Source organism: Lactuca virosa, chromosome 5, assembly GCF_052849685.1.
Source record: "Lactuca virosa cultivar CGN04683 chromosome 5, Lactuca_virosa_CGN04683_v6, whole genome shotgun sequence".
Lineage (NCBI taxonomy): Eukaryota > Viridiplantae > Streptophyta > Magnoliopsida > Asterales > Asteraceae > Lactuca > Lactuca virosa.
Window position 1 is genome coordinate 148587289 of NC_136430.1, and position 25248 is coordinate 148612536.

The window sequence follows — 25248 nt, forward strand, 5'->3', positions numbered from 1 at the left end:
GCACCCGAAGGAAGCCCCGAGGCTCCCGGAGTCCCGAGAAAAAGGGTCTTTCGGTTCGGAAACGCTGCTCCAAGCGAAGCCCGGTTTTTCTATAAAACCCGTTGTAAATGAGCTACGCCTACGCAATTTTTAATATAGCTTCTAATTAATTATAGTAACATTATTAGGACCTTAAAATAATTATTTGGGCTATTATTATGAGTTATATAGAGTGTTGTTTAACGCTTATATAATAATAATAATAACTAGACTATTAATTAGTCGCGGTTAACGTTAGACTAAACCCTAGTGGTATTGATACTAGGTTTTGTCGAGGGAAAATTATTTTGAGATAATGAAGCGCTGTTCGAGTGCAGAGTCACCACCTTTCAGGTGAGTGCATAGTTACTTTCATCTTACACATAGATATGAAGTATTTAATATAAATTACATGCTACGTGTGCATATTGTCTGTATACTTGCCGTCTATGCTGGGTGAAAGATTTTATACATGTTTTAAATGATTTAAACTGTATATGTATTTTATATCTACAAAATGTGTTGGGTAAAACATGGGTAGATGAAATAGTTGCTGCGTGACAAAAACAAAATGATGAGAGGTGATATAGACCACGAGATAAGGGTGAGAGGTGAACCATGAGAGAAGCCTTTTACCCAAGTGTTGGCCCCGTCATCTAGCAGAGTATGGATGACAACCACGGACTATTCTAGACAGTCCAGTGGAACACTAACAGGCTCACAACCTGTAGGTGTATTTGAACTGTGTATTCACCAGCTGTACTCTAAAAACCCATTGACACGTATTGCGAGTGGATTCTCAGAAACGATACTGTCGATAAACGAGATAACCATGGCGACTATGAGACTTAGTGCCTAAACCCTGGCGACTATGCGACGTAGTGCCTGTTGTATAAACCCTAGCGACTATGAGACTTAGTGCCTAAACCCTGGAGACTATGCGACTTAGTGCCTGTCGAGTAAACCCTGGCAACGATGGATTTCGTGTCGATTCCTTAGGATGATCCTTAGGAATGAATGAACGAGGAATAGCTAATTCTTAAGGTAGATCCTTAAGAGTAAAGAAGATAATGGGGATGTGTAATTGGGTTGATTGTTTGATGTTTAAACATAATAATTATATTATTGTGGGTTGAAAACCCTATGTACTCACCAGGTTTCCCAACCTGACCCACTCAGTTTATTTGTATCACAGGTGTCGATGTGAAGCTACTTTACACTGAGAGATTTAAAAGAGATGTAGATCACTAGTGTAAATAAATGTAAGTTCTGTTTATGCTTATGTTTCTGTATTGACGATGACATCCTAAGGTTTTGAAAATGAATAAAAATACATTTCTTCGGAAATGCTTTGATAACGTATTTATCATGTTTCTCTGGGAACAAATTCCGCAACTCTTTTATTTAAAATATTACTCTGATTTTTAAACAAAACATAAACAAATCCGTCTTTTCTGACCATGAAAATGAGGATGTCACACATTAATTACTTACAAGGCCGGTTATGAGGATTCAAATACCCTCAAATGCCCAGGACGAGTCAGAAAAAAATACCCTTATTGTTATTATATATATATATATATATATATATATATATATATATATATATATATATATATATATATATATATATATATATAGCTAGGTTCAAGTATTCTAACTAACTATTTTGTGGATATCGTATGCTATGAGAATTAGTAAGAGACTAAGTTGTTTAGCAAATACGAATACGTTCAACCTTACAAAAATATCATCATTTTCATGCATTCTCGCTAATTATTATCTATTTTTGTTCTCATACATCGTTTTTCACTCATTTTCATTCTGACAGAATACGACCCAATAAACATTCTGACAGAAATGAGAATAATAATAATAAGTGTATAATAACCTTATAGACGATTTAATTAGTGAGAATGTGTGTTAATGACAATAGTTATGTAAGATTGAACGTATTTATATTATCAAACAACATATTTTCTTTATCATTCTCATAGCATACGATATCCGCACAATAATTAGTTAGAATAGAATAACCTAAGCATATATATATATATATATATATATATATATATATATATATATATATATATATATATTATAATAATAATAAGAATAATAATAATACAAAAATTGGGCCCAAAAAAATTGAACCATATGCAGCTGCCCACCTTGCCTCCTCAAGGCTCGCATGTTACTTAGTTCTAATAATGTTTAAAAATACTCATAGAACTCGAATGTTAATCTTTCCATTTCGCACATTTGCAACTTTGGTGGTTATTAGGGATGATATAATAAAATTCGGCTATTTTTTTAATAAAAAAATAAGTAAAAAAAACCTATATTTTTATCATTTTCTCAATTTAAATTTCTAAAAGATTAAATTTCCATTGATAACATTAACCTAAACCAAACTGAAAAGTGCGAACCTGTTAAGTTATCATTCTTTTCAAAAGCTTGGACCTTGCGGTGTCATGCATCGTTGGTGGTTTCATCTCGTACTCGCATATATAACCCAATTCAATATTACATCCGCTCTTTTCTTCGTCTTCTTTCCCGAATTTTCAGTCTTCTCTCTGCATTTTACCAAAATTACAAACACAGATTCAGATCTGATCATCGGGAGAAATTTGAATACAGCTAAAAATGGCGGGGGTGTCAGCTCTTGCCAAATACAAATTGGTATTTTTGGGAGATCAATCCGTCGGCAAAACTAGCATCATCACCAGATTCATGTATGACAAATTCGATACCACATATCAGGTTAAACTCGCCGGCTTCTATTTCTGATTTGATCATTTTTTTTGTGGTAATCCTTATATAAATATGGGTTTCGTTGGAGATTGATATTTGACCAGGGTATTTGTATGCTATTATGTAAGCTCTGATTGATATAATAATGCCGGAATCATGTTTATGAATCTTATTGTTTGTAGTATTTTGATCATAAAATAAGGCTGAGACGCGAGCTTTGACATTGGATAGGAGACGCACATATCAGTAGGGTATAACCTGTTCTTCTCGTTCTCGAAAGTTGTCTATATGACTATATGTGGGTTTTTTAACTGTGAAGAGGAATTCATAAAGCATTTTTACCCTCTGTAAGCTATTATCAGAAATTCAAGGTCTTGGGAGGCTTGGAGAGCTTCATTAATTGAAGGATAAAAGGTAGATGGAGAAGAATTGATTTATTGTTACAGTAGGGTGTTGTAGATAACTAATTGACTTAAGAAAGTTAGAATGCTAGTCCCTGAAACTTTTATGAAACACTATTGCAGACTTAAACACCACACATACCAATATAACTGTAGTCTAATTGCTTAACAGTTCTTCATTGCATCTTCAGCATGTACCATGTGCATCAGCAATAACTTATAATTCTTCAAGAAAAACTAGCCTCTTTTTGGCTATCTATCGTAACTTGAAGAGTATAAAAGAGGGGGGGTTGGTTGAATAGTTGTTGGCATAATTTCAGACTCTTTACACAACTGAACAAGTCATGTTGTATGTAAAGGGTAAAAGGATAGAAATAAGACACAAAGACCTATTGTGGTTAGGACCTCTTTATCCTACATCCAATCCTTGAGAAATCCCAAGATTTTGAATCCATTAAAAGAGTACTCTTTATGATAAAGACAACCACTACAACAATTTGATGGCAATCATTCAAAGAACACTGATCCAATGATCAATGTACAAGTATATGAAGCACAATGTACACTCCAAATTTGTGAATCTCAAGTTGAAGCTGAAATGATCAATTGAGGATGAGAAGAGCTTAAATGAATTAGAGATTGCTCAAGAAATTTGTGGTTCAGAAAGCTTTAGTAGTATGTATTATGTAACTAGGAGTTTGTTGTAAAATACGACGGATCCAAATTGACTTAATAATATTAGCTCAATGCGGAATGGGATCAAAAATTATCAAAGCGTAATAATCACAACGAAATACGAATAAAATAAATAGAATAGAGACACAGGAATTTACGTGGAAACCCAAATCGGGAAAAAACCACGGGCGGAGGAAGCCGATAAACAATTCACTATAATTTGCAGTGTTTACAGGGATTATGAAAGAGATTACAAATAGAGTGGGAGAGCTAAAATATACGGTGGTGTATCAATATATATATATATATATATATATATATATATATATATATGTAATGCTTTACTATATATATATATATATATATATATATATATATATATATTTGATTTGGTTCGTGTTTTTTTTTCTCTGGTTCATGGCTTAGGCTATTTATAGCCAAAAGCAATATAATATGAATTGTAGAAAAAATGTGCCGTCCGAATTCCAATTGTAGGCGCCTACCAAAAATTCACCGTCCAAATCAAATTCACATATATATACTACTATTCATAGTCAAGCTATGAATAGTGAAAGATAGACGTCCAATTTCATTTCAATTAACATATATATTACTATTCATAGTCAAACTATGAATAGTAAATGATAAGTTACTGAAATAACCCCTGAACTATTTGCCACTTGCTAATTTTGGAGGCAACTTTTCCACAATCTCCACCTTGACATCAAAATTAAGCAAGTCATGCTTTACGATTAGTCAAAACCTATAACTCATCAAACTCTAAAACTTCCATAAGAACCTGCAAATTTTATATAGAGAAAAAATTGTTTCCGAAAAATAAATAATACTTCCTCCACCTACGAGCCTTCAGGCTCAACTGCGATCAGAAACACCCACCATGTCCAAACATAATTTGAACTTGGCTATAGGAAGACTTTTAGTGAACATATCAGCGGGATTATAATCTGTATGAATCTTATCCACAACACAATCACCTTTTTCAATGATATCCCGCACAAAATGATAACGAATATCAATATGCTTTGTTCGGTCATGAAACATTTGATCTTTACTCAAGAAGATAGCACTCTGGTTGTCACAGAAAACTGTGGTCACCTTTATTCTATCATCGAGTTCTCCAAATAACCCCTTCAACCAGATATCTTCCTTAACTGCTTCTGTAATCGCCATGTACTCTGCCTCGGTAGAAGACAGGGCAACTGTAGACTGTAACTGGGCTTTCCAACAAACAGCACAACCATTTAGAGTAAACACATACCCTGTAATTGATCTTCGTTTATCCAAATCTTTGCCATAATCTGAATCAACATATCCGAACACCCCAGTGTTAGATTTACCAAAACGTAAACACATAGAAGACGTACCACGTAAATAACGAAAAATCCACTGTACTGCTTTCCAGTGTTCTTTCCCCGGGTTCGCCATGTATCTACTAACCATGCTAACAGCATAAGCCAAATCAGGGCGCGTGCAGATCATAGCATACATCAAAGATCCAACAGCACTAGAGTATGGAACACGTGTCATGTAAGCCATATCAGTCTCATTAGTAGGACTCAAAGCGGATGATAGCTTGAAATGAGCTGCAAAAGGTGTGTTGACATACTTTGCTTCGTGCATACTGAAGCGTCTTAGGAATATAACTTTTCTGAGAAAGATGCAAGATCCTAGACTTCCTGTCACGAATAATTTCCATACCTAAAATCTTTTTGGCAGCTCCTAAGTCCTTCATTTCAAATTCAGCTTTCAACTGGTCTTTTAACTTCTGAATCTCCTTCATATCTTTCGCTGCAATCAACATGTCATCCACGTACAAGAGTAAGTAGATCTTTGAACCATTGTCACCTTTCTTAAAATAAACGCAGCTATCATAGGTGCACCTGCTGAATTTGTGACTGGTCATGAAAGAATCGAACCTCTTGTACCATTGTCTAGGAGACTGCTTGAGGCCATAAAGAGATTTGTTCAACTTGCATACGTAGTTCTCCTTTCCAGGAACTACAAAACCTTCAGGTTGTTGCATAAAAATCTCTTCCTCAAGCTCACCATTTAGGAAAGCTGTAGTGACATCAAGTTGTTCTAACTCAAAATCGTTAGAAGCAACCAACCCCAACAACACACGAATGGAAGTATGTTTGACAACTGGGGAATAAATGTCAGTATAATCAATACCAGGAATCTGACTGTAGCCTTTAGCTACTAACCGAGCTTTGTATCTTGGTTTATCATTTGGGTTGACAGGTTCCTTGAGCTTGTAGACCCACTTGCATTTAACTGGTCTCTTCCCTTTCGGAATAGGAACTAAATTCCAAGTACTGTTTCGCTGCAAGGATTCCATCTCATTTTGCATAGCGAGCATCCAATCATTTGAGTCTTCAGATTTGATAGCCTCGTCATAATTTGCAGGCTCCGTTGCAGACTCAATATTATCAGCAACAATAAAAGCATAGACAACCAAATCAGATTCAACATACCTCTTCGGAGGAATAATCTGTCTTCTCGGTCTATCTCTTGCAATGCTTGGAGTAGTAGCTTGTGGTTGTGAAGGTGTTGAATCTTCACCAACAACATGCTCATCCGACGAAGAAGAATCTTGATGCTGATTTGTACTCTGATTAGTGGTAGGTGAAGTAGGAAGCTCCACCTCCATTTGAGCATTCTCTTTATTTGCTTCGGATGATACATCTGATGCATCTGTTCTTTTAGAAGAGTCAGCAACTGGTTGAAATATAGCAGACTCATCAAAAGTAACATCTCTTGAGATGATAATTTTCTTCAAATCAAAGCTCCATAACTTGTAACCCTTTACACCTTGATTGTACCCAAGAAAAACGCATTTGATTGCTCTTGGTTCTAGCTTCCCATTGTCAACTCGTGCATATGCTGGACATCCGAATGGTTTTAAATCTGAATAATTTGCAGGTTTACCGGACCATAATTCAAACGGAGTTTTCTTCTCGATTGCTCGTGACGGTGATCGGTTGATAACATAGCAAGCAGTCGAAGCAGCCTCCGCCCAAAAAGACTTTGACAATTTGGAATTAGAAAGCATACACCGGACCTTCTCCATAATGGTGCGATTCATCCTTTCAGCTACACCATTTTGTTGAGGTGAATGGACTACTGTGCGATGTCGAGTAATGCCTTCCTTTTGACAATAGACATTAAACTCTTCTGAGCAAAACTCAAGTCCATTATCCGTACGAAGATACTTTACCACCAGACCTGATTGCTTTTCAACCTGAACTTTCCAATTTCTGAAGGTAGAGAAAACGTCTCCTTTATGTTTTAAGAAGAAAGACCACGCCTTCCTGGAGAAATCATCAATAATAGTGAGCATATAAATAGCTCCACCTTTTGAAGCAACTCGAGCCGATCCCCACAAATCCGAGTGAACATAATCAAGTGGTCCTTTCGTTGTATGGATACCACTTGCAAACCTCACTCGTTTTGCCTTGCCATATACACAGTCTTCACAGAAATCCAAATCAACAATCTTTTGTTGACCAAGTAAACCTCTTCGACTCAATTCTGACATGCCTTGAAAACTCATATGGCCGAGTCGAAGGTGCCAAAGACGGGACTGATCTGGATCAGAAAGAGACTTTGAAACAACAGCAGCATCACTCGAAATTGTTTGCCCGTCAAGAAAGTAAAGATCTGAGGTTTTTCGTTTGGCTCTCAGTTTGTCGGAACCGTCTTTGAATACCCTGAGAACTCCACCTTTACCAGCAAACTCGTATCCCTTTTTGTCAAAGGAACTGAGAGATAACAAGTTTCTTCTGAGGTCAGGAACATATCTAACATCCCCCATGGTTCGAATAAGTCCGTCAAACATACGGATCCTGACTGAACCATGTCCAAGAACTGGACATGTAGTATTGTTACCCATCAACACATAGCCTTGGTTAACCTTTTCAAATGTATAAAACCAACTTTTGTTGTGACACATATGAAAAGTACAACCAGAGTCGAGTATCCAATCACCAGTGGAATCCAGTTTATCTGAATAAACTGTCAAAAGTTCTCCAATACCTTCGACCTCAGCTAGATCGGCTTCACCCGAAGTGCTAGCTTGTTTACCATTTGCTGCCGTCTTCTCTTTTTCTTTGTTCTTCAACTTGAAGCATTCTTCAAGCACATGTCCCTTCTTGTGACAATAGTTGCAAAACTTTCGTTTGCCTTTTGACTTGGATCTGGTTCTGTTGGAAGATTGAGAAGTTCTACTTCTCTCTGTTGTTCTTCCTCTGGCATTCAAACCTTCGGCTTTAGCATCACTTGAACCACCACCAGTAATATGCTTCATCTTCTCTTTGGAATCCAAAGCTGTATAGACTTCATCTAAATCTAGAGTGTCACGGCTATAGATAATAGTATCACGAAAATGGCTATAGGATTCTGGCAACGATGATAGTAAGAATAGAGCCAAGTCTTCATCTTCATACTGAACATCCATATTCTCTAAGTTATTTACTAACTCTTTAAATGTGGATATATGTTCAGCTAAAGAGCCTCCTTCAATCATCTTGAGATTGAACAACCGTTGCTTCAAATGCAACTTGTTTGGTAAGCTCTTGGTCATCAACAGTTGCTCCAACTTTAGCCATAAAGAAGCCGCTGACGTTTCTTTTAGAACATCTTGCAAAACATCGTTTGACAAGTGCAAACGAATCTGGGATAAAGCCTTCAGATCTTTCATCTCCTTTTCTTCTTCGGTCCATGTATCGGACATCTTATTGAAGCCCAAGAGCGCCTTGTGTAAATCCATCTGAATGAGAATGTCTCTCATCTTTACTTGCCATAACGGAAATCGGGTGTTACGATCCAGTAGTGGAATATCGTATTTTACCGAAGACATGATTAATTACTTGATAAAATGATCCCAACGAGCTAATATCACAACCTGGATGCTCTGATACCAATTGTTGTAAAATACGACGAATCCAAATTGACTTAAATAATATTAGCTCAATGCGGAATGGGATCAAAAATTATCAAAGCGTAATAATCACAACGAAATACGAATAAAATAAATAGAATAGAGACACAGGAATTTACGTGGAAACCCAAATCGGGAAAAAACCACGGGCGGAGGAAACTGAGAAACAATTTACTATAATTTGCAGTGTTTACAGGGATTATGAAAGAGATTACAAATAGAGTGGGAGAACTAAAATATACGGTGGTGTATATATATATATATATATATATATATATATATATATATATATATATTTGATTTGGTTCGTGGTTTTTTTTCTCTGGTTCATGGCTTAGGCTATTTATAGCCAAAAGCAATATAATATGAATTGTAGAAAAAATGTGCCGTCCGAATTCCAATTGTAGGCGCCTACCAAAAATTCACCGTCCAAATCAAATTCACATATATATACTACTATTCATAGTCAAGCTATGAATAGTGAAAGATAGACATCCAATTTCATTTCAATTAACATATATATTACTATTCATAGTCAAACTATGAATAGTAAATGATAAGTTACTGAAATAACCCCTGAACTATTTGCCACTTGCTAATTTTGGAGACAACTTTTCCACAGAGTTGTATCTACGCTTCTAGAACAAGTCCAATATATGTGCATCTTTCTTTTTCCTCATAAATTGCATAAAGTTGTTTCTTGGCTATTTTTTCATCTCCATTTGCTACCTTAGGCTCACCAAAATATTATTCGAAGTGGAATCAAAGAGATCTAATTCGAATCAATATATAAATTAAACATGATCATGTCTGTGAAGTCTCTCCTATACCCTTTCGATCCTTTGTTTGTGTTCGTATATCCTTTCTTTTTGTTTCATCTTGCATGGATAAAACATGATTATCAATGAAAAGGTATAATGTTTTGAAGCATTTGATTATTATTTTGACTGTCTTTTATTCTCATTTCTATTTTAGGCATGACTTCAATTTCATTAGCTGTTTATTATAGATTAATGTTTAAAAGTTAGTTTTCTTTTGCATAAATTGCAGGCTACAATTGGCATTGATTTCTTGTCAAAAACAATGTACCTTGAAGATAGAACAGTTCGGTTACAGCTTTGGTATGTTTCCATGTTAGTTATGGTTTCTTTTTCTCTTTCCCAATTGGCTCTTTGATGAAGTAATATATTAACAGGCTAAATGCAAGAAATGGCAATTTATTTATATATATTATGTCACCCTGCTGTCATTTATTTCTCTTATAACATTGTCCTTTCAAATATTTTTCTTACTAAGTCATTGTCTACCTAATTATAGCAGTGTACTTCAAATTTTTATCTTATTAGGACATTATACTTTGATAATTAAACCCAATTCAAAATATAAGTGTAAATTGCACTTTTTGTCACTGCTATATCAATTTTTTTTGGATATGGTCCAAAAGGGCATCTTTTTTACTATTTTTGTTCATAACACTTTTAGTCGACGAGACATATGCCCTTAAGCCCATGTAAAATGACCAATTTGCCCCCATTTTAACGCCCATTTCTAAACGACGTCGACATCTAACTCAGGGGCTAGAAGTGTGATGAACCAGTGAATTAGTAACAAATAAGGATTCCAAAAAAATTGATATAACAGAGGGACCAAAAGTGTAATTTACTCAAGATATTATTTTCATAACGTTTAATGGCTAACATCTCAGGGATACTGCTGGGCAAGAGAGATTTAGGAGTCTGATTCCAAGCTATATAAGAGATTCATCAGTTGCAGTAATCGTCTATGATGTTGCCAGTATGTTGCACACAACTTATCACATCTTTTTTTTTTTTTTTTTTTTTAATCCTTTTGTTGATATATCCTTTGTGAAAATGGTTTCACTTTACCCCCTCAACTTTCAAAATTTAAGCTATTTACCTTGTACCTTGGACTCGACAATGTATGGAATAAAACAAATGAAGGAAAATTTGTAAAAAATCAGGAAAGCTTTCCCTAACTTTATATGTCTGCATTAAGTCAATTGGAGACATTGATATATAGCTTACCAGATTAAGGTAGTGCTTCTTTTTGAGTTGATGGACTCGATGCATAAAAAAATTAGTGGTTGAGTTCAGCTATATATACTTAATGCTAACAAAATGTCTTAATGGGTTAAGTTAGGAAATGAATGTCCTTAACATTAAGTCATGATTTCATATTTAGTTTTCCCAAAATTGCCCTTATTTTCCTCGATGAAAATTATGAGCAACGGAGTATATTTTTATGCTTCTATATTGAGTTATTCACTAGTATTATGTTAGTAAATATATCATACAAATTTCAAGTAGTCATTATTTTTGTTTTCCCATTTTATATGTAAATATTAATTGTTTGAGTTTAATTTGATTATTTAAACTCATGTTCTGTTTAAGTCATGTTATTTTTAAAATTGAAAAATATTACTATATTAGTATAATGTTTATTAAATAAATGAAATGGTCATTTGTTATTTGTGAAATTTAAACATGAGGGTAAAATAGTCATTTGTTTTAATGAAACCCAGGGGGTTCACAGATTGTGTTATACTTTGTTGTAAGAAATAGAAATTTGTTGTTTGTTACTCTTTCAGATCGGCAGTCGTTCTTGAACACTGCAAAATGGATAGAAGAAGTACGCACTGAACGAGGCACCGAGGTCATTATAGTCCTTGTTGGCAACAAAACCGATCTTGTTGACAAAAGGTCACATTTTATAATTAACATTAACTCAAGCAAATATATAAAAAAAATAAAAAAAGGGAATTATTTGATATTGAATGAAGTTGGTGTGATTAATGGAAGCTAGTTTTATTTTTATGTTGTGATGACACAGGCAGGTTTCAATTGAGGAAGGAGATGCCAAAGCTCGTGAGCTTGGAGTAATGTTTATAGAAACCAGTGCCAAAGCCGGATTTAACATCAAGGTGCATACACTTTAAAACTTGTTTTTATTATATCTATCTATCTATCTATCTATCTATCTATGTATTTGGGGTTAGGTTATATTCAGAATCACAAGTATTGTGTAAATGTAGGAACAATTACGGATTGAAATAATCAATGATTCTGATGAGAATCATAATTAGTTATCATCTTTAATTTAAGAAGGTTTTAAATACTCAAGAATCAATCAGAATCATTGATTTTTTCAATCTGAAGCTCCAGAATTGCTCTTACATTCTCACAATAATTATCATAGCTCGAATTTGAATTTTTTATTCATTAACTCCAACACATTAATGTGAAACTTTTCAATTACTTGTTATTCCTTTTTATTTATTTTTAATAACAAAATAATAATAACTTATAAAAATCCATCTATTTGGTCTTATATCTTACAAAAAGTTTCATTCAAAGTATGGTTAAAGATAAATATTTGTCTTTTACCATATTAATTTGAATTAAATAAAAATTGTAATTTATAAAAGATGCAATATTAAACATGGTAATTAAATAATAAAGACCTACATATCTTTCAGGTCCCAGTTTTGTGTAACAAACAGAACAATAGACGTAATTGTAATTTTTTCCCACACAAAAATGTGGGATTAGGATTTGCTCTCGATCACTCTTATGTACAAAAGACGTAAATGCCACCCCTCATCCTTATCTTTTGATGTTTGCTTTTGGGTTGGAATCTTTTTGGAAACATAAATTGTCTTTCTTTTATTATCTTAAATAAAAGATGTATAGTTTTTCTTTGTTTCTTTTGGGCATTTGTCCCATTCAATTTTTTTGGAATTCATGTCAGTTTTGTAAATATATAGAAAATAAAAGGACCATTTGGTGGACATTTGTCCCATTCAGTTATTTTGGACTTAATCTTCATTCTGTAAATATATAAAAAATGAAAGTACCTTTTAGTCATAAATGTAAATAAAAATGACAGGTAACTATTTGTTGCACTTATATTTATGTATTGGTAATATAAGATACTCATAGTGCTAAAGCCAAGAGATAGCAATGTATTTTTATTTATTTGTATTACAAGTTACAACATTCTACTTTCATTTCTTCCTATCACAGCATTGTACTTTGAAAAACCTACCGAATTATAGCATTTTACCTTCAATCCTATAATTGGGTAGATTTTTTGCTATAATAGGAAGAAATGATAATAAACAAATGAATGAAAGTAGATTGCTATTTCTCCCTCCCTGATCATGATCATAATACATGAAAATTCAAAATTGGCAGCCTTTATTTCGGAAGATTGCTGCAGCCTTACCAGGAATGGATAATCTTTCATCCACAAAACAGGAGGATATGGTCGATGTCAATTTGAAATCTTCCAATAATGCGTCCCATTCGGATCAGCAAGGTGGAGGCTGTGCGTGTTAGATCCCCACTGAAATTACGTTTATAGCCCCCCTGTATTTGCTCAAACACATGAAATATTTTTCCATGCCAAAAATGCTTTTTAATTCTAATGCTTTAGCAGTCAAGGCTCATCTCATTCTCATTCTTACGATGTTTAGGATGAAAGGGGCATTTATGTCTTTTGCACATACGAACCAGTCCTTGTCCCATCTTTTTGGTCGGGACAAAAATTGCAAATTTTGTCTCACTAGTTCGACTTCGAGTGAGTCAAACACAATGTCAGTTACGATGGGTAATTGCTTTTAGGGCTAAATTCAATAAATAACAATCTACTTTTATTTATTTTTAGTTGCATTTTTTTTTATTATATTATGCCATCGTATTTTGAAAAACATACCAGATTGTAATATACTACTTTCAAACTTTTTTTTACTGACACTACACTCTTAAAAAGCTTCTTGGCTATAGCAGTAAAAGTTATTGTATATTGAAACGACAATGGTAGATTTTATAAAGCATAATATTGGAATATGAAAAATTGTATAATCAACCAATTAAATAAAACACGGTTTTTCTTGTATTTAACACTTCTTTTTATTAAATCCACGTAAGAAAAATGACACGATATTACAACTACTGTAGTCAACACTCCCTTATAAATAAGTGTATAGGGTTTCCTAAAATTTTCACATTCGGTCTATTTGGAATGAATGGACCTAAAGTTTTGAGCAATAGAAATTCTACTAGAAATATCTGAATGGACATAAAGTTTCCAACAATAGAAAATCAACTAGAAATATCTATTTAATTGATATCAGTTTCGGTCCAATATAATTCGGTCCAATACATTCTTATAACAGCATCAAACGTTTCCAGATAAGACCCGTATGCATCTTCCTGAAACAAAGAAAAAAAAAAACAAAACAAAAAAAATCAATATAAGCAAAACAACATTCATAAACACTCACTCGATCCACATAGATTTGAACATAAGTGAATAAATAAGCCGGTCCGAGTCCGAGCAGAGAAAAACCCTGCAGGGGCGACCTGAGAACACATGGCGGAATGTGATTTGTTGCACATTTAACATGTGTTCCCATGTCGCACCTGTTGGATGCCTCTACCATTTGTTTATTTTCTTTGGTTGTCGCAATATACTTGGAGATAGCAAGGATTATATATATAGTAATGGTCAATTGTGTACTACAAACTTGTATGGTACTATCAATGCTAACTAGTAATTACCAGTACAACCACTCGTTGTACTCCATAGGATATATCTGTACTTTGCGTCCTACTTCAATACAATTCTTCATGAATTATAATAACATAAAGAGTAAATTACAGTTTTAGTCCTTATAGTTTGGTCAAAATCGTAGGTTTAATCCAAACTTTGAAAAGTTAATAAATTGTGTTCCAAAAAATTACAGGGTTGGTCCTTGGTCTAAATAAAAAACTATTGCACCCTTTCTAATTCTTTTTTCTTTTTTCTTTTAATATTTTTTGATTTGTAATAAATATAAAAACCACAAGGACCCAGCACCCCACCCTTACCATTACCCTCACACGTACCCATAACCCTCTTCTTCTTGCATTCATGTCATTAAACAATATAGTCTTCTCATCACTTCTAACTTCCCACAATGCCTACCACCACCTCTACAACTCTTGACAACCTCCAACTCATCAACACTTGCCTGACATCTTTTTCTTTCTAAAAAAAAAGTATAATTCGTACTGGAAAACAAAAAGATATAAGAACATGACAGAAGATATTGATTTGGAAAAACTAACGCCGACAAATCAATGTGATTTATGTCAATCATCGACCCCAACTCCACATCATTAAAACGATCCCATACCTATCAAAACCACTCCTTTCAAAATTTTTTAGCTAAAAATAATAAAAAATAATAACCTAAATAAAAATATAGAGATGAGAATCGTTTCAAACGAAAATCATAATCAAAATCAAAATAAAAGCCTAATAACAATACCTAAATCAGAGGCGGTGGTGGGTTTATGGTTTATCTCAATATGTAGTACGAGGATCACCCGAAGGGGATGATTCGATGTGTGGGTGGTGCTCTTGCATACTTGCAAGAGGAAAGCAGAGATGGTGGAATTAGAGTGGGTGTCAGATGGTGGAATTAGAGTGGGTGTCGTTCATTTATGTTCTCAAGTATGGAACCGTTGGCGTTGATTCCTATGGTCAACTGCAATGGGAAGAAGAGTGAGCGGAGAGATGAAGATGGTGAAGAAGAATGATGCTAGTGGTGGTTGACGACGTATATATATAATACCGAAACAAAACATAGTTTTAGATGAATACAAACAGATCAAAAAACTTTATAACATTTACCATATGTTTTTATTTAGAGAAAACTAAATAGTTTGAAAAAACTCACCAAAGTTTATTATGCAAATAATTCTTTTCCATGTATTTTTATTCGGTTTAACCGGTTTTATTTTGACCGGTTCAACCGAGTTTTTCTAAAAACCGGCCGTTTCAATCCGGTTTAGAAATCAACGTAAAACCGGTGATAGTTGAACCGCTCCCTCCCCCGGTTGGCGGTCCAACCGGTTCAAACCGGTTTTTAAAACATTGTGGAGGTGAGATATTCGGTGGAGAGGAATGACGTAGAGTTCTCTATTAGAGAAGTGGAGACATCCTATTGGATGCTGTTGGAGGTGATTGCCAGCAATCTGGCAGAGACGATGCGGTGCAAGCTTTGTGGAAGCAATTTGGCAAAGCAATTAATGGAGTGATAAAGGAAAAAAAAACCCACACACACTGTTGACCACCAAAAATAAAATGTGCAAAATTAAAAAATAAAAAATAAATTTTTTTGGACCAATGAACAGCAAGAACTGTTGATAGAGAAACAAAGAATTAATATTATTATACATATAAATATTTATAATGCCATGAGGTATACATGACACGAGCCATATTTATGGCCAAGTGGCATGGATGCCATGATCGTACGTCCCATCCTGAGAGTGTTGTTGTATAACGGTCATGATGATTCATTGTGTTTACAACTAAAGGGAAAAAATGGTTCAAGTCTCTATTTATAAAGATAAAATGGTTCAGTTACAATACAAGTTTTATTATATATTATGTACTAGGTGTAAGACCCGTGTATTACACGAGTTTCTTAAAATAAATAAGATAAAATTTTGAACATCAACGGATTATTAAAATAATACAACAAATATAAGTGAAGACTTTATTGAATAAGTATGTAATTGAACCGAAAATACAAAAAAAAAAATCATTAACGAAATATGCTAAATAAGTTTTAGAAATCATAAATTTCCAAATACTTCTTTGAATACAACTTCTTTAAAATCATAACCGGGAATAGAAGCACCAAAACGTAATAGAAACCCACATTTACAAACAAATGCATCTTTAAGTTCAGAAACTGAAAACACATTTTTACAAACCATTTTATGCTTTAAGTTTATAATTAAGCTACTTGTATGTTATGGTTATAAAAAAGCTGTTTAGAATTTTTTTTTGTAAAATCTGGTTTTCCATGTAAATTTTAGGTTAAGAAACACTCATCATCCCCTGATGACATTGAAATGTCAATAGTTGGGAGTCTTTGTTAGATTGATCTAAATTTTGATAATTTGAAGCAGAGGATATTAAGTAATATTCATTTGCATGTCATGCTATCGTTATTAAATTTATAAGTTTGATTATTAATAACAAAACAACCATACATACATAGACATGCACCATATTTATCATACACACATGCACCATATTTATCATACACACAGTAACAATTTAAAACTAAATAAATGACAACATTTAATAAGGAAATCATAATACGTACTTAACATAAAACGAAAGAAAACAGAATTTCTGAAACCAACAACGAAAGTATTCTTAACCAACCATAAAACCTCAAAAAATATTGTTGGACTGGAATGTTAAATAAAAAATGAGAAACGGAAAATTGTTTGAAACGTTAATAAGATCTCACTTCTCGACTTTAGGAATCAATAGTTGCGTGGACACAACACTTTCCTTGACACCAATGGATTTTTTTTGAAGGTTTTGTTGATGACTCACAAACAGTATCTTCAAGAGCGTAAACATCTACAAGTTTACGTTTCGCATTGGTCGGTGGTGAAAGGAGGCTAGTGGTGTCGTGGTTGGTTGATGGACTCATTGAAATGGTATTTGGAAAAGTAGAGATAGGAGTATTATCAGCAACGAAGGAAGCAGAACCCTTAAATGCAAGAATTATTATATGTTAAAGATTGACATAGGAGTAATGTAAAACAACGAAAGAAAGAAAAAAGCAGGAAATTATACCTTAAAACCAATTGTATCTTGAGAGTTGAAATCTGATACCACGACATTAACAGACTCAGTTTCAATGTCCTATTTAACAGATTGTAAATTGTATTTTAGATTGGCAAATATCAACTATATAAAATGTAATATGTAAATGGATTAAGATTTAGTTGTAGTTAAACCTGTTCAATGTCGTTTGCTTTTTCAAGCTTCTCGAGAGCAGAAATTATGTCAACGTTATCACTTATCTTTGATATGTTGTAATTACGAATGTATTTCCTTCCACACGTATAGCGCTTGACTATAATTTTGAAAGCCATTTTTCTACCAATAAGTTCATTAATCTCAACAGGAAAACCAACAATATTACCCATCTACAAAAAAAATGTAAATTAAACAAAAGTTAGAATGAAATTGTAGAAATGATTACAATAAATTATGGATTTTATAAAATATACCTTTTCATACTTTTCTATCAAATCTGATGCAGAAATGTTTAGAATACTTCTAACATCCCGGTCAAACAGAGTAAGTGTCACTACTCCTACCAAGCCTTGTACTCGAATTTTGAGCATAAAACTAAAGTATTTAACAAAGAAATAAATTAATACAAATTAGTTAAATATAATAATGAAAGAATATTAAATTTCTTATGATACCTTGGTTCAGCAACTATGACTTGTCCTTTGCACTTCTCATGTGTACATACCCATGATTCATTCTCAGCCACATGGTCCAAAACATTGGATTGTTCAAGGGGCATTTTTTGAACCTTTCTCTTACAGTTCTTGCAAGCTGGGTAGTACCATTGCTGACTATCTTCAAACATCTTAATTGTGCCAAGAATGATGACATAACTCCCCTATAGTAATAAGAAATGATGATGAGTTAGGAAAATCAAGTATTAATAATTAAAGATTTAATAATGTAAATATACCTCATCTAATTCATGGATCATGGAAATTTGGTAGAACGGATTATTTTTAAGAAAGTCATCATGTGCAGTATACATGATGAAATCCGTAGCACGAGAACATGAAGAAGCCGATCCACTTTCTTTTTCATTCAAACTATTTACAAATAAAGTGCAAGTATATTATCAATAAAAAATATATTTAGTTTAATAGTAATATATAAAGGACTTGATTGTAATATAATCAAACTTTTTTTTGAAATCAATAATTTCTTCAACTTGCTCATCAATGAATAGTTTTGTTGCTAAATATGTGTTATTCACATATGCACGACCTGAAAAGAAAATGAAACAAAATGTTGGATTAAATTATTTCTTATATAAATATTGAAAATGGTAAATATAAAACATTTTATTAATAAAACGACCTCGGTGATTCTTCAACTTAGCACATTGAATAATCATTACAAAATTTCCCCGGTGTTTGGATACATAGGAATCAATTTGTTCAGCGTAATCTCCCCACAAAGTAGCAAAAACTTGTCGTCCCCTAAATGTATATGAATTAAAACAACAATTTTAAAACTAATAATACACAAGTCATGAAAGAAACATACTCTAAATCTTCCAATTTCAATGTAATCCTTTTATCCAATTTTTGGGTTGCAGGTTCCAGTGGATAGCATTGAAAAACATTACCAATGACATCTATAATATACACGATGGGAGATGTTAGTATATAAATAGTGTTAGGATGGACAATTTATATACAAATAATACAATATGTAAAACGTGAAATCAACGTTATGAACTTACCAAAAGAAATAGTTGAAGGGATAACCTTATCAATAAGATCTTGGAAGTTTGCAAAAGAAAAATAATTCTTGGGCCCATTAAAACCAATGCACTTGGTTACTCTAGTGTTATATTGGAAAAACAATTTGTTTTGAGTGTCAACGAACTTCATAACACCATCAACATATAAACCAAGTGTTGGCTTATGAATGTAAACATCCGCATATTCTTCAAGTGTTTGCCCCAATATCACATATGATTTGTCCACAGTGCATTCAATTTTATTGCCCTTCAAAAACAATCCTCCTTAATAAATAAATAAATAATAAACAACTATAATATTAACATGGATAGTGTATAACTAATTATATGATATTATGAAATCATTAAACAGTTTAAAAGCAATTCTTTTTAAATACCTCTTCATCCATCAAAATCATTCCGATTTGTCGTGTCTCATGTGGTTTCGCCCAAATTGTTTGTTTCCAAAGCCTGATTATTCGGACCTTAATTGTGTAGTTGTCATTTGAGAGACCTAGATCATTAATCATTGTGATTTCGGTTGGGTCCATGAGCTGTAAAAGAAATATAAAAACTAAGATTTTGAACAGTTGCATGAAAAAATAAAATAATAAGTATATTAAAAAAAAGGACCAAAATGCCCCTTCACATATTTCCCCTGTTCAGAATTACAGTTACATAAAAAGAAAATTATTTTATGTTCAGAAAAAAAAGAAACATAAGGCATTTTCTTAAATTTGACATATGGCATTTTGGAGAATTGGAACTTATATTTAGATATTTCATATACAGAATTGTACCGGCTGGAAAGAAAGAAGATATGCTTGATCAAAGACATAATTCAGATTGGTGGTCCATCATGGGATTGGCTTTCGTATCCTACAGCTATCTATGCACTACAAAACAGTCTGTTACAGATTTCCTACAGAAACCTTGATTATATCGTTTTTTCAATGTTAAAGTAGACAAAATTAATTTTCACAGAATTCTTCACATATATGATATTAAGGTATTATATGCTAGATCATCCTATGATACATGCTTTCAATGTTTGTAAATAACAGAGAAATTATAATAATTGATTGCAGACAGAAGCAATCTATTCAAAAAATTGTTGCCATGTTCATACTTCTTTTACCAGCTGTTCTTTTAATCATTGGGGAAGGATCTAGAAAAAGCTATGGAAGTGTTAATCGTGATTGTTCAGAAGTTCCTAAGAATTTCAAAACATCTGTGATTCCTAAAATATATCATTAGCAATCTAAATTAACAGAAGTGATGAATCCATAGATTTTAAAACATTTATTACGTTATTAAGTTATGGTTCTTTAAGCTGCAAGATAATATATATTGTTAATTGGAGAAATAGGTAAAATATTCTATAAAAAAAATGGAAAGATACATATGGACAAACAATTTATTGTAATATTTCTCAAGTGGAGAAATAGGGAAAAAGGACAGTGAATTATTTTTCTTTTATTCCCTTTTAGCCGGAAGTGCCATATGATAGTTAATAAGAATATTCTAAAAAAAGGACCAAAATGCCCCTTACCATATGCTAAACAAGATACGATTTGTCAGTATTTCTGATTTACACATTAAGCACAGGGGCATGATTGTACTAATTCAGAATCTTCTCAGGTCATTATATAAAATATTAATAGACCTACATGCAAATAAGAACCGGACTGAAGCTACTTGTTTGATCATAATAGTTGCTAAACTGATGCACAGTGAATTATTATTTCTTGATTCCCTTTAGCTGGAAGTGCCATATGATAGTTAATAAGTACATTCTAAAAAAAAGGACCAAAATGCCCCTTCCCATATGGGTCTCACACCAGGATTCAGATATGTGAGGGCATCTTCAATATTTCCAATGAAGAAAATGTTGAAGGCATTACATCGAACACTTGGCGGACATATTAAAAAAGGCCATATTACAGTATGTGTTGAAAAAAAAAAGACAATCTATACATAACAAAAAATGACATTACTGACCTTTTGTGGCTGTTGGAATGCTAATTCTGATTGTTGAACAGACTTGATTTCCAGCGTCAAGAAGAAGACTTGGGCATATATGAATGAAATTGAAAGAAAACGATAGATGAAAAGTATTATATATAGATGAAATTGAAAGAAATTTTAGGAAATTATTACCTATGATCAGTAAAAGATGAACGATTTTGAATGATTGATGCCATACTAAATATATATCATATAAAATTCCATATAAGTCCATATAACATACACAGAGAATACTTGAATAAATGGAAGAGATGTGATTTTGAAATGCATAAATGAAATCCACCGTGATTGGAGGCTAATCGGTTGGTGTTATAGAATGAAAACATATCTTTGCTTTGTTTATGGACAAAAATTTAGGAAACAATTAACATTACGTATACGTGTGTTTGAAGGGCGTGTATCTGCATTATATACTGATTAGGTGGCATCTTAATAAATTGACAAATGGAATAATAGGTAAATGAAAAATTAAGAAAATGCCATATGTCTAATTGCATGAGAAGTTGACAAGTGGCAATAGGATTGTTATTTATTAAGGAGGATATCATATATTATGACCCAAAAAATAATGAGTAAATAAGAAGGTATATTGTAACCTCATGATGTAACAACAACAATATTTAAGAAAATGCCATATGTCCAATTGCATGAGAAGTTGACAAGTGGCAGTCGGATATAAGACCATGTGGGGGAGCCCGTGACATTCCTAGGTAAAGACCATGTGGGGGAGCCCATGACATGATGGTATAAGACCATGGGGGAAGCCCACGACATCCTTATATGTTTATGTATGTGTAGGTAGTATGATAGATATCTCTGTGATATAGGATATGCTAGTTGATTATGTATGTTCCTGCAGGAAAGACTCCAGGGGGAGCCCATGTCAGTTGGATATAAGACCATGTGGGGGAGCCCATGACATTCCTAGGTAAAGACCATGGGGGGAGCCCATGGCATGAAGGTATAAGACCCTGGGGGGGAGCCCACGACATCCTTATATGTTGTATGCATGGCTTATGTGACATGTGTAGCTTTTATAGCTAATATGATGTGTTATGTGGATTGTGTGTGGGGTATGCTCTGGGGGACTCACTAAGCATTAGCTTACAGATTGTGGATTTGTTTCAGGTACATCTGAGCCCAAGGGCAAGGACAAGGCTTGATGGCGCGGCGTGCACTCTCTCAGATACTTTTATGGGACCCTCTGATGTTTTGAAATAAAATTGTAATTGATATGAGTTTTGAAAACAATTGTATCTGGATTTCACGGTTTATGGGAATGTGTTTTGGTTAATCAAAAATGAAAAATTTTCCTTTGAAAAATGGGGGCGTTACAATCTTCAACAAAAAATTGGCTTTTATAGAAGAAAAAACTGGAGGTTCTATTATAGCAAAACATAGCACTTTAATTTGAACAATGATTCAAATTTGAAAACACAATGAAAAGTGATATAAATGAAGTCAAATATTCATAGGGTCAAGAAAATTTAATATTTTTCAAAGCTTAATAAACGTTTGCTTTTTGTATTCATAGATGACTGACAACTCATTTGAACAAAAGCTTACAATTTTGTCAGGACAATCACAGAAACTCGAAGTAAGAAACTATTACAATATTATTATACTCTTAAACTTCATTATTATGTTTATGCTAATAGTTGCCTTTTAGGTAACTATAACAAGTTCACTAAATATAAACATTAGGAGAAGATGGTAAAAGTATCATTATTCTGTTCATGTAATAGTTACCTTTTAAAAATGTCTTATATGTCATTATATTTTTGATTTTCTCTTATTAGAACATTTAACTTTGGAAAACCTACCAATTTGGACTTTAGTGTTATAATTAGGTACCAATTTCAAAGTACAATGTTGTAATAAGAATAAATGAAACTAGGATGTTGTCATAAACAAATTAATAAATTCATCATACTATATACAACCAAACGGTAACTACAGATTTCTTTCGTTTCACAGACATAATCTTCGAATTACCATCCGCTTATCTCAGTTTGTCTTATCTAACTTTAGTTCGTCCCCTTGGATCTGCAAGAGACAGATTGCTTTTGTTTCGGGACTTCTTTTTGTATTTCTACTAGATTTGCTTTAATTATATTTCTATTTCTGGTGTCGCCTTTTGTGATAAATTTGTTGATATATTTCTTTCTTCCTCACTTCTCCATGATGTTCATAACCAAAAACCTAAATGTCTTATTTATTTATTTGTTAATTTCAATTTTCAGATTAATTGCTTCTACGGGCAATCTTTAATTTCATGATTTTTTCGTTTATTGAATTTTGATTTATGATTAGGGGTGATTTTGGTTATAAATAAATCACACGGTTGTACATTCACGAGTTAGATGATAAAATGGGTAGTCTTCATGGTCCAATCCTGTCAACAAGGCAAGCTAAGAAGTAAATGGTGAAATTTTTTATACCTTCATATCGTTTTAACTCTTTAACTGGCTTGTTAATGGTTATATGATTTTTTAGGTCTATAAACTTTCATGTGATTCATGCATCTTCAATTACGATTCTAATTTACACTTCACTTTCCGTCCGCCTTCAAGTTCATTCCCTTTTTAGATAGTTTGTTTCTTCTCTTTACTGAATTCAACATAGAATTCACAATTTAGGAACACAAAATAAAAAAATAAAAAAATTAATTGTTTTTGGATGAACCAGATTGATTAGGTTTTTGTTATGTGTCCTTAGTCTCACATTATAAAACCAAATACTAGGGTCCCCAATTTCAAATACAAAACAGAGTAAAAAAAAACGGCTACTCTCTATGTTCTATCCTTTGGTATATGCCACAAGTAATAATGAATAACCTGTTAACAATTGATTTTCATCCACCATTTTCATTACTCTTTAATTTTATGATAATTTTGATAGTGTTTTGTCAGTGAAGACAACAGTCATAAGAACACAAGTAAGGCTTATACTTCTGCATTCATCCACCATTGCACTTTTACTGATTTGGAGGTACTAATTTTATTTTTAGTACCAAAATTTGTTATAATTCGTCCATATTTAGGATCTTTACCCTAATTAACAAGAAATTTTGTTTGGAATCATAATTCTTACTTCTATTTTGCAGTATGATACAAAATACAACTATGATTGCTTTTTGAGATTTTGGAGAAGGCTTTGCTATGATCCGAATTTATCTTGGTAATAGATAAGAGGTAACAATCCATCAATTCTTTTTGAGAGGTAAGGTACTAATATTGAATCTTGAGGTAAGAAGTTTTGTTTCTGTTTCTCTAATTTTTGTTGATATTGATTTACACATTCTGGTATGTGAAAATCAATTTCATGATTCTATATCTTGATGTGTATGTTATTAGTGTAATTGAATTATTTTTATTCGCATGTAATGTTTCTGCATCTATTCATCAATATAACATTCTTGCTTTCATATAAGTTCTATTACCAACTTCTTCTCTTCTTTTTTGTATGCAACTTCATGACTATTTGAAATTATGATGAGAGTAGCCAAACTGTTCATAGTTTCATTTCAATACTATTTAATGATTCAAAATAGTATTTTTCGGTTATGAGTTAAACTAAATTAAATAGAGAAATCAAAGTAGGCTATTTTGATGCATCTTGGATTATGTGTGTGTTTGTTTGTATGTGTGTGTATATTCTGTTGTGTGTGTATATATCATTTTGAAAGGTAAGGTACTTATATTCAATTGTTGTTTGTTTTGAGTGTTAGATTTATGATATATAATTGTAAAATTATTAATCACCTAATTTTTGTATTATGTTTCTTGAAGTCAGATCTAAAATCACATTCAAACACCATGTAGGTGTATATGTTTGTATAAATTATATTACTATACTTTTATATCATCTTAAACTCTTTACAAAAGAATAAAATGATGTTTGAATCGTATAAATGTTAGAAAAAATAATTGTAAGATGTTATCATTGTTGTTTGATGATGTGGACTATTTGGGGTTCTAATAGATTCATGCATGGTAATGTTTTAAGTCAAATTTTGAAAGATTTCA

At 32.8% G+C, this 25248-nt stretch overlaps 2 protein-coding genes across 2 annotated transcripts; one reads left to right on the forward strand and one right to left on the reverse strand.

The window, feature by feature from the left end:
- Positions 1 to 2440: 2440 nt before the first annotated feature.
- RABH1E (RAB GTPase homolog H1E) lies at positions 2441 to 13276 on the forward strand. Its single transcript, XM_079052364.1, has 6 exons — positions 2441 to 2781; positions 9859 to 9929; positions 10514 to 10602; positions 11417 to 11528; positions 11659 to 11749; positions 13023 to 13276. The coding sequence occupies exons 1-6, from the start codon at positions 2665 to 2667 to the stop codon at positions 13164 to 13166; spliced, it is 624 nt and encodes a 207-aa protein (XP_078908490.1). The 5' UTR covers positions 2441 to 2664; the 3' UTR covers positions 13167 to 13276.
- Positions 13277 to 13949: 673 nt separating this feature from the next.
- LOC145111857 (replication protein A 70 kDa DNA-binding subunit E-like) lies at positions 13950 to 19743 on the reverse strand. The gene is made up of 13 exons (XM_079048103.1): positions 19591 to 19743; positions 19193 to 19460; positions 18994 to 19084; positions 18805 to 18926; positions 18627 to 18711; positions 18401 to 18533; positions 18123 to 18325; positions 17922 to 18042; positions 17646 to 17837; positions 17482 to 17550; positions 17236 to 17395; positions 16476 to 16576; positions 13950 to 14042 (listed from the first exon to the last, which is right to left on the reverse strand). The coding sequence occupies exons 1-13, from the start codon at positions 19741 to 19743 to the stop codon at positions 13950 to 13952; spliced, it is 1791 nt and encodes a 596-aa protein (XP_078904229.1).
- Between the last annotated feature and the right edge of the window lie 5505 nt (positions 19744 to 25248).

What these genes read in the sequence shown, in the direction of transcription:
- LOC145111857 (XM_079048103.1), bottom strand. Translation starts at nt 19,743, where the DNA reads ATGGACCCAACCGAAATCACAATGATTAATGATCTAGGTCTCTCAAAT. An exon ending in ATTATTGATTTCAAAAAAAA is followed by an intron (nt 18,534 to 18,626) that starts GTTTGATTATAT and finishes ATTTGTAAATAG; the next exon opens with TTTGAATGAAAAAGAAAGTG. An exon ending in TGATAGAAAAGTATGAAAAG is followed by an intron (nt 17,838 to 17,921) that starts GTATATTTTATA and finishes TTTTTTTTGTAG; the next exon opens with ATGGGTAATATTGTTGGTTT.
- RABH1E (XM_079052364.1), top strand. Translation starts at nt 2,665, where the DNA reads ATGGCGGGGGTGTCAGCTCTTGCCAAATACAAATTGGTATTTTTGGGA. An exon ending in AATTCGATACCACATATCAG is followed by an intron (nt 2,782 to 9,858) that starts GTTAAACTCGCC and finishes CATAAATTGCAG; the next exon opens with GCTACAATTGGCATTGATTT. An exon ending in ACAGTTCGGTTACAGCTTTG is followed by an intron (nt 9,930 to 10,513) that starts GTATGTTTCCAT and finishes CTAACATCTCAG; the next exon opens with GGATACTGCTGGGCAAGAGA.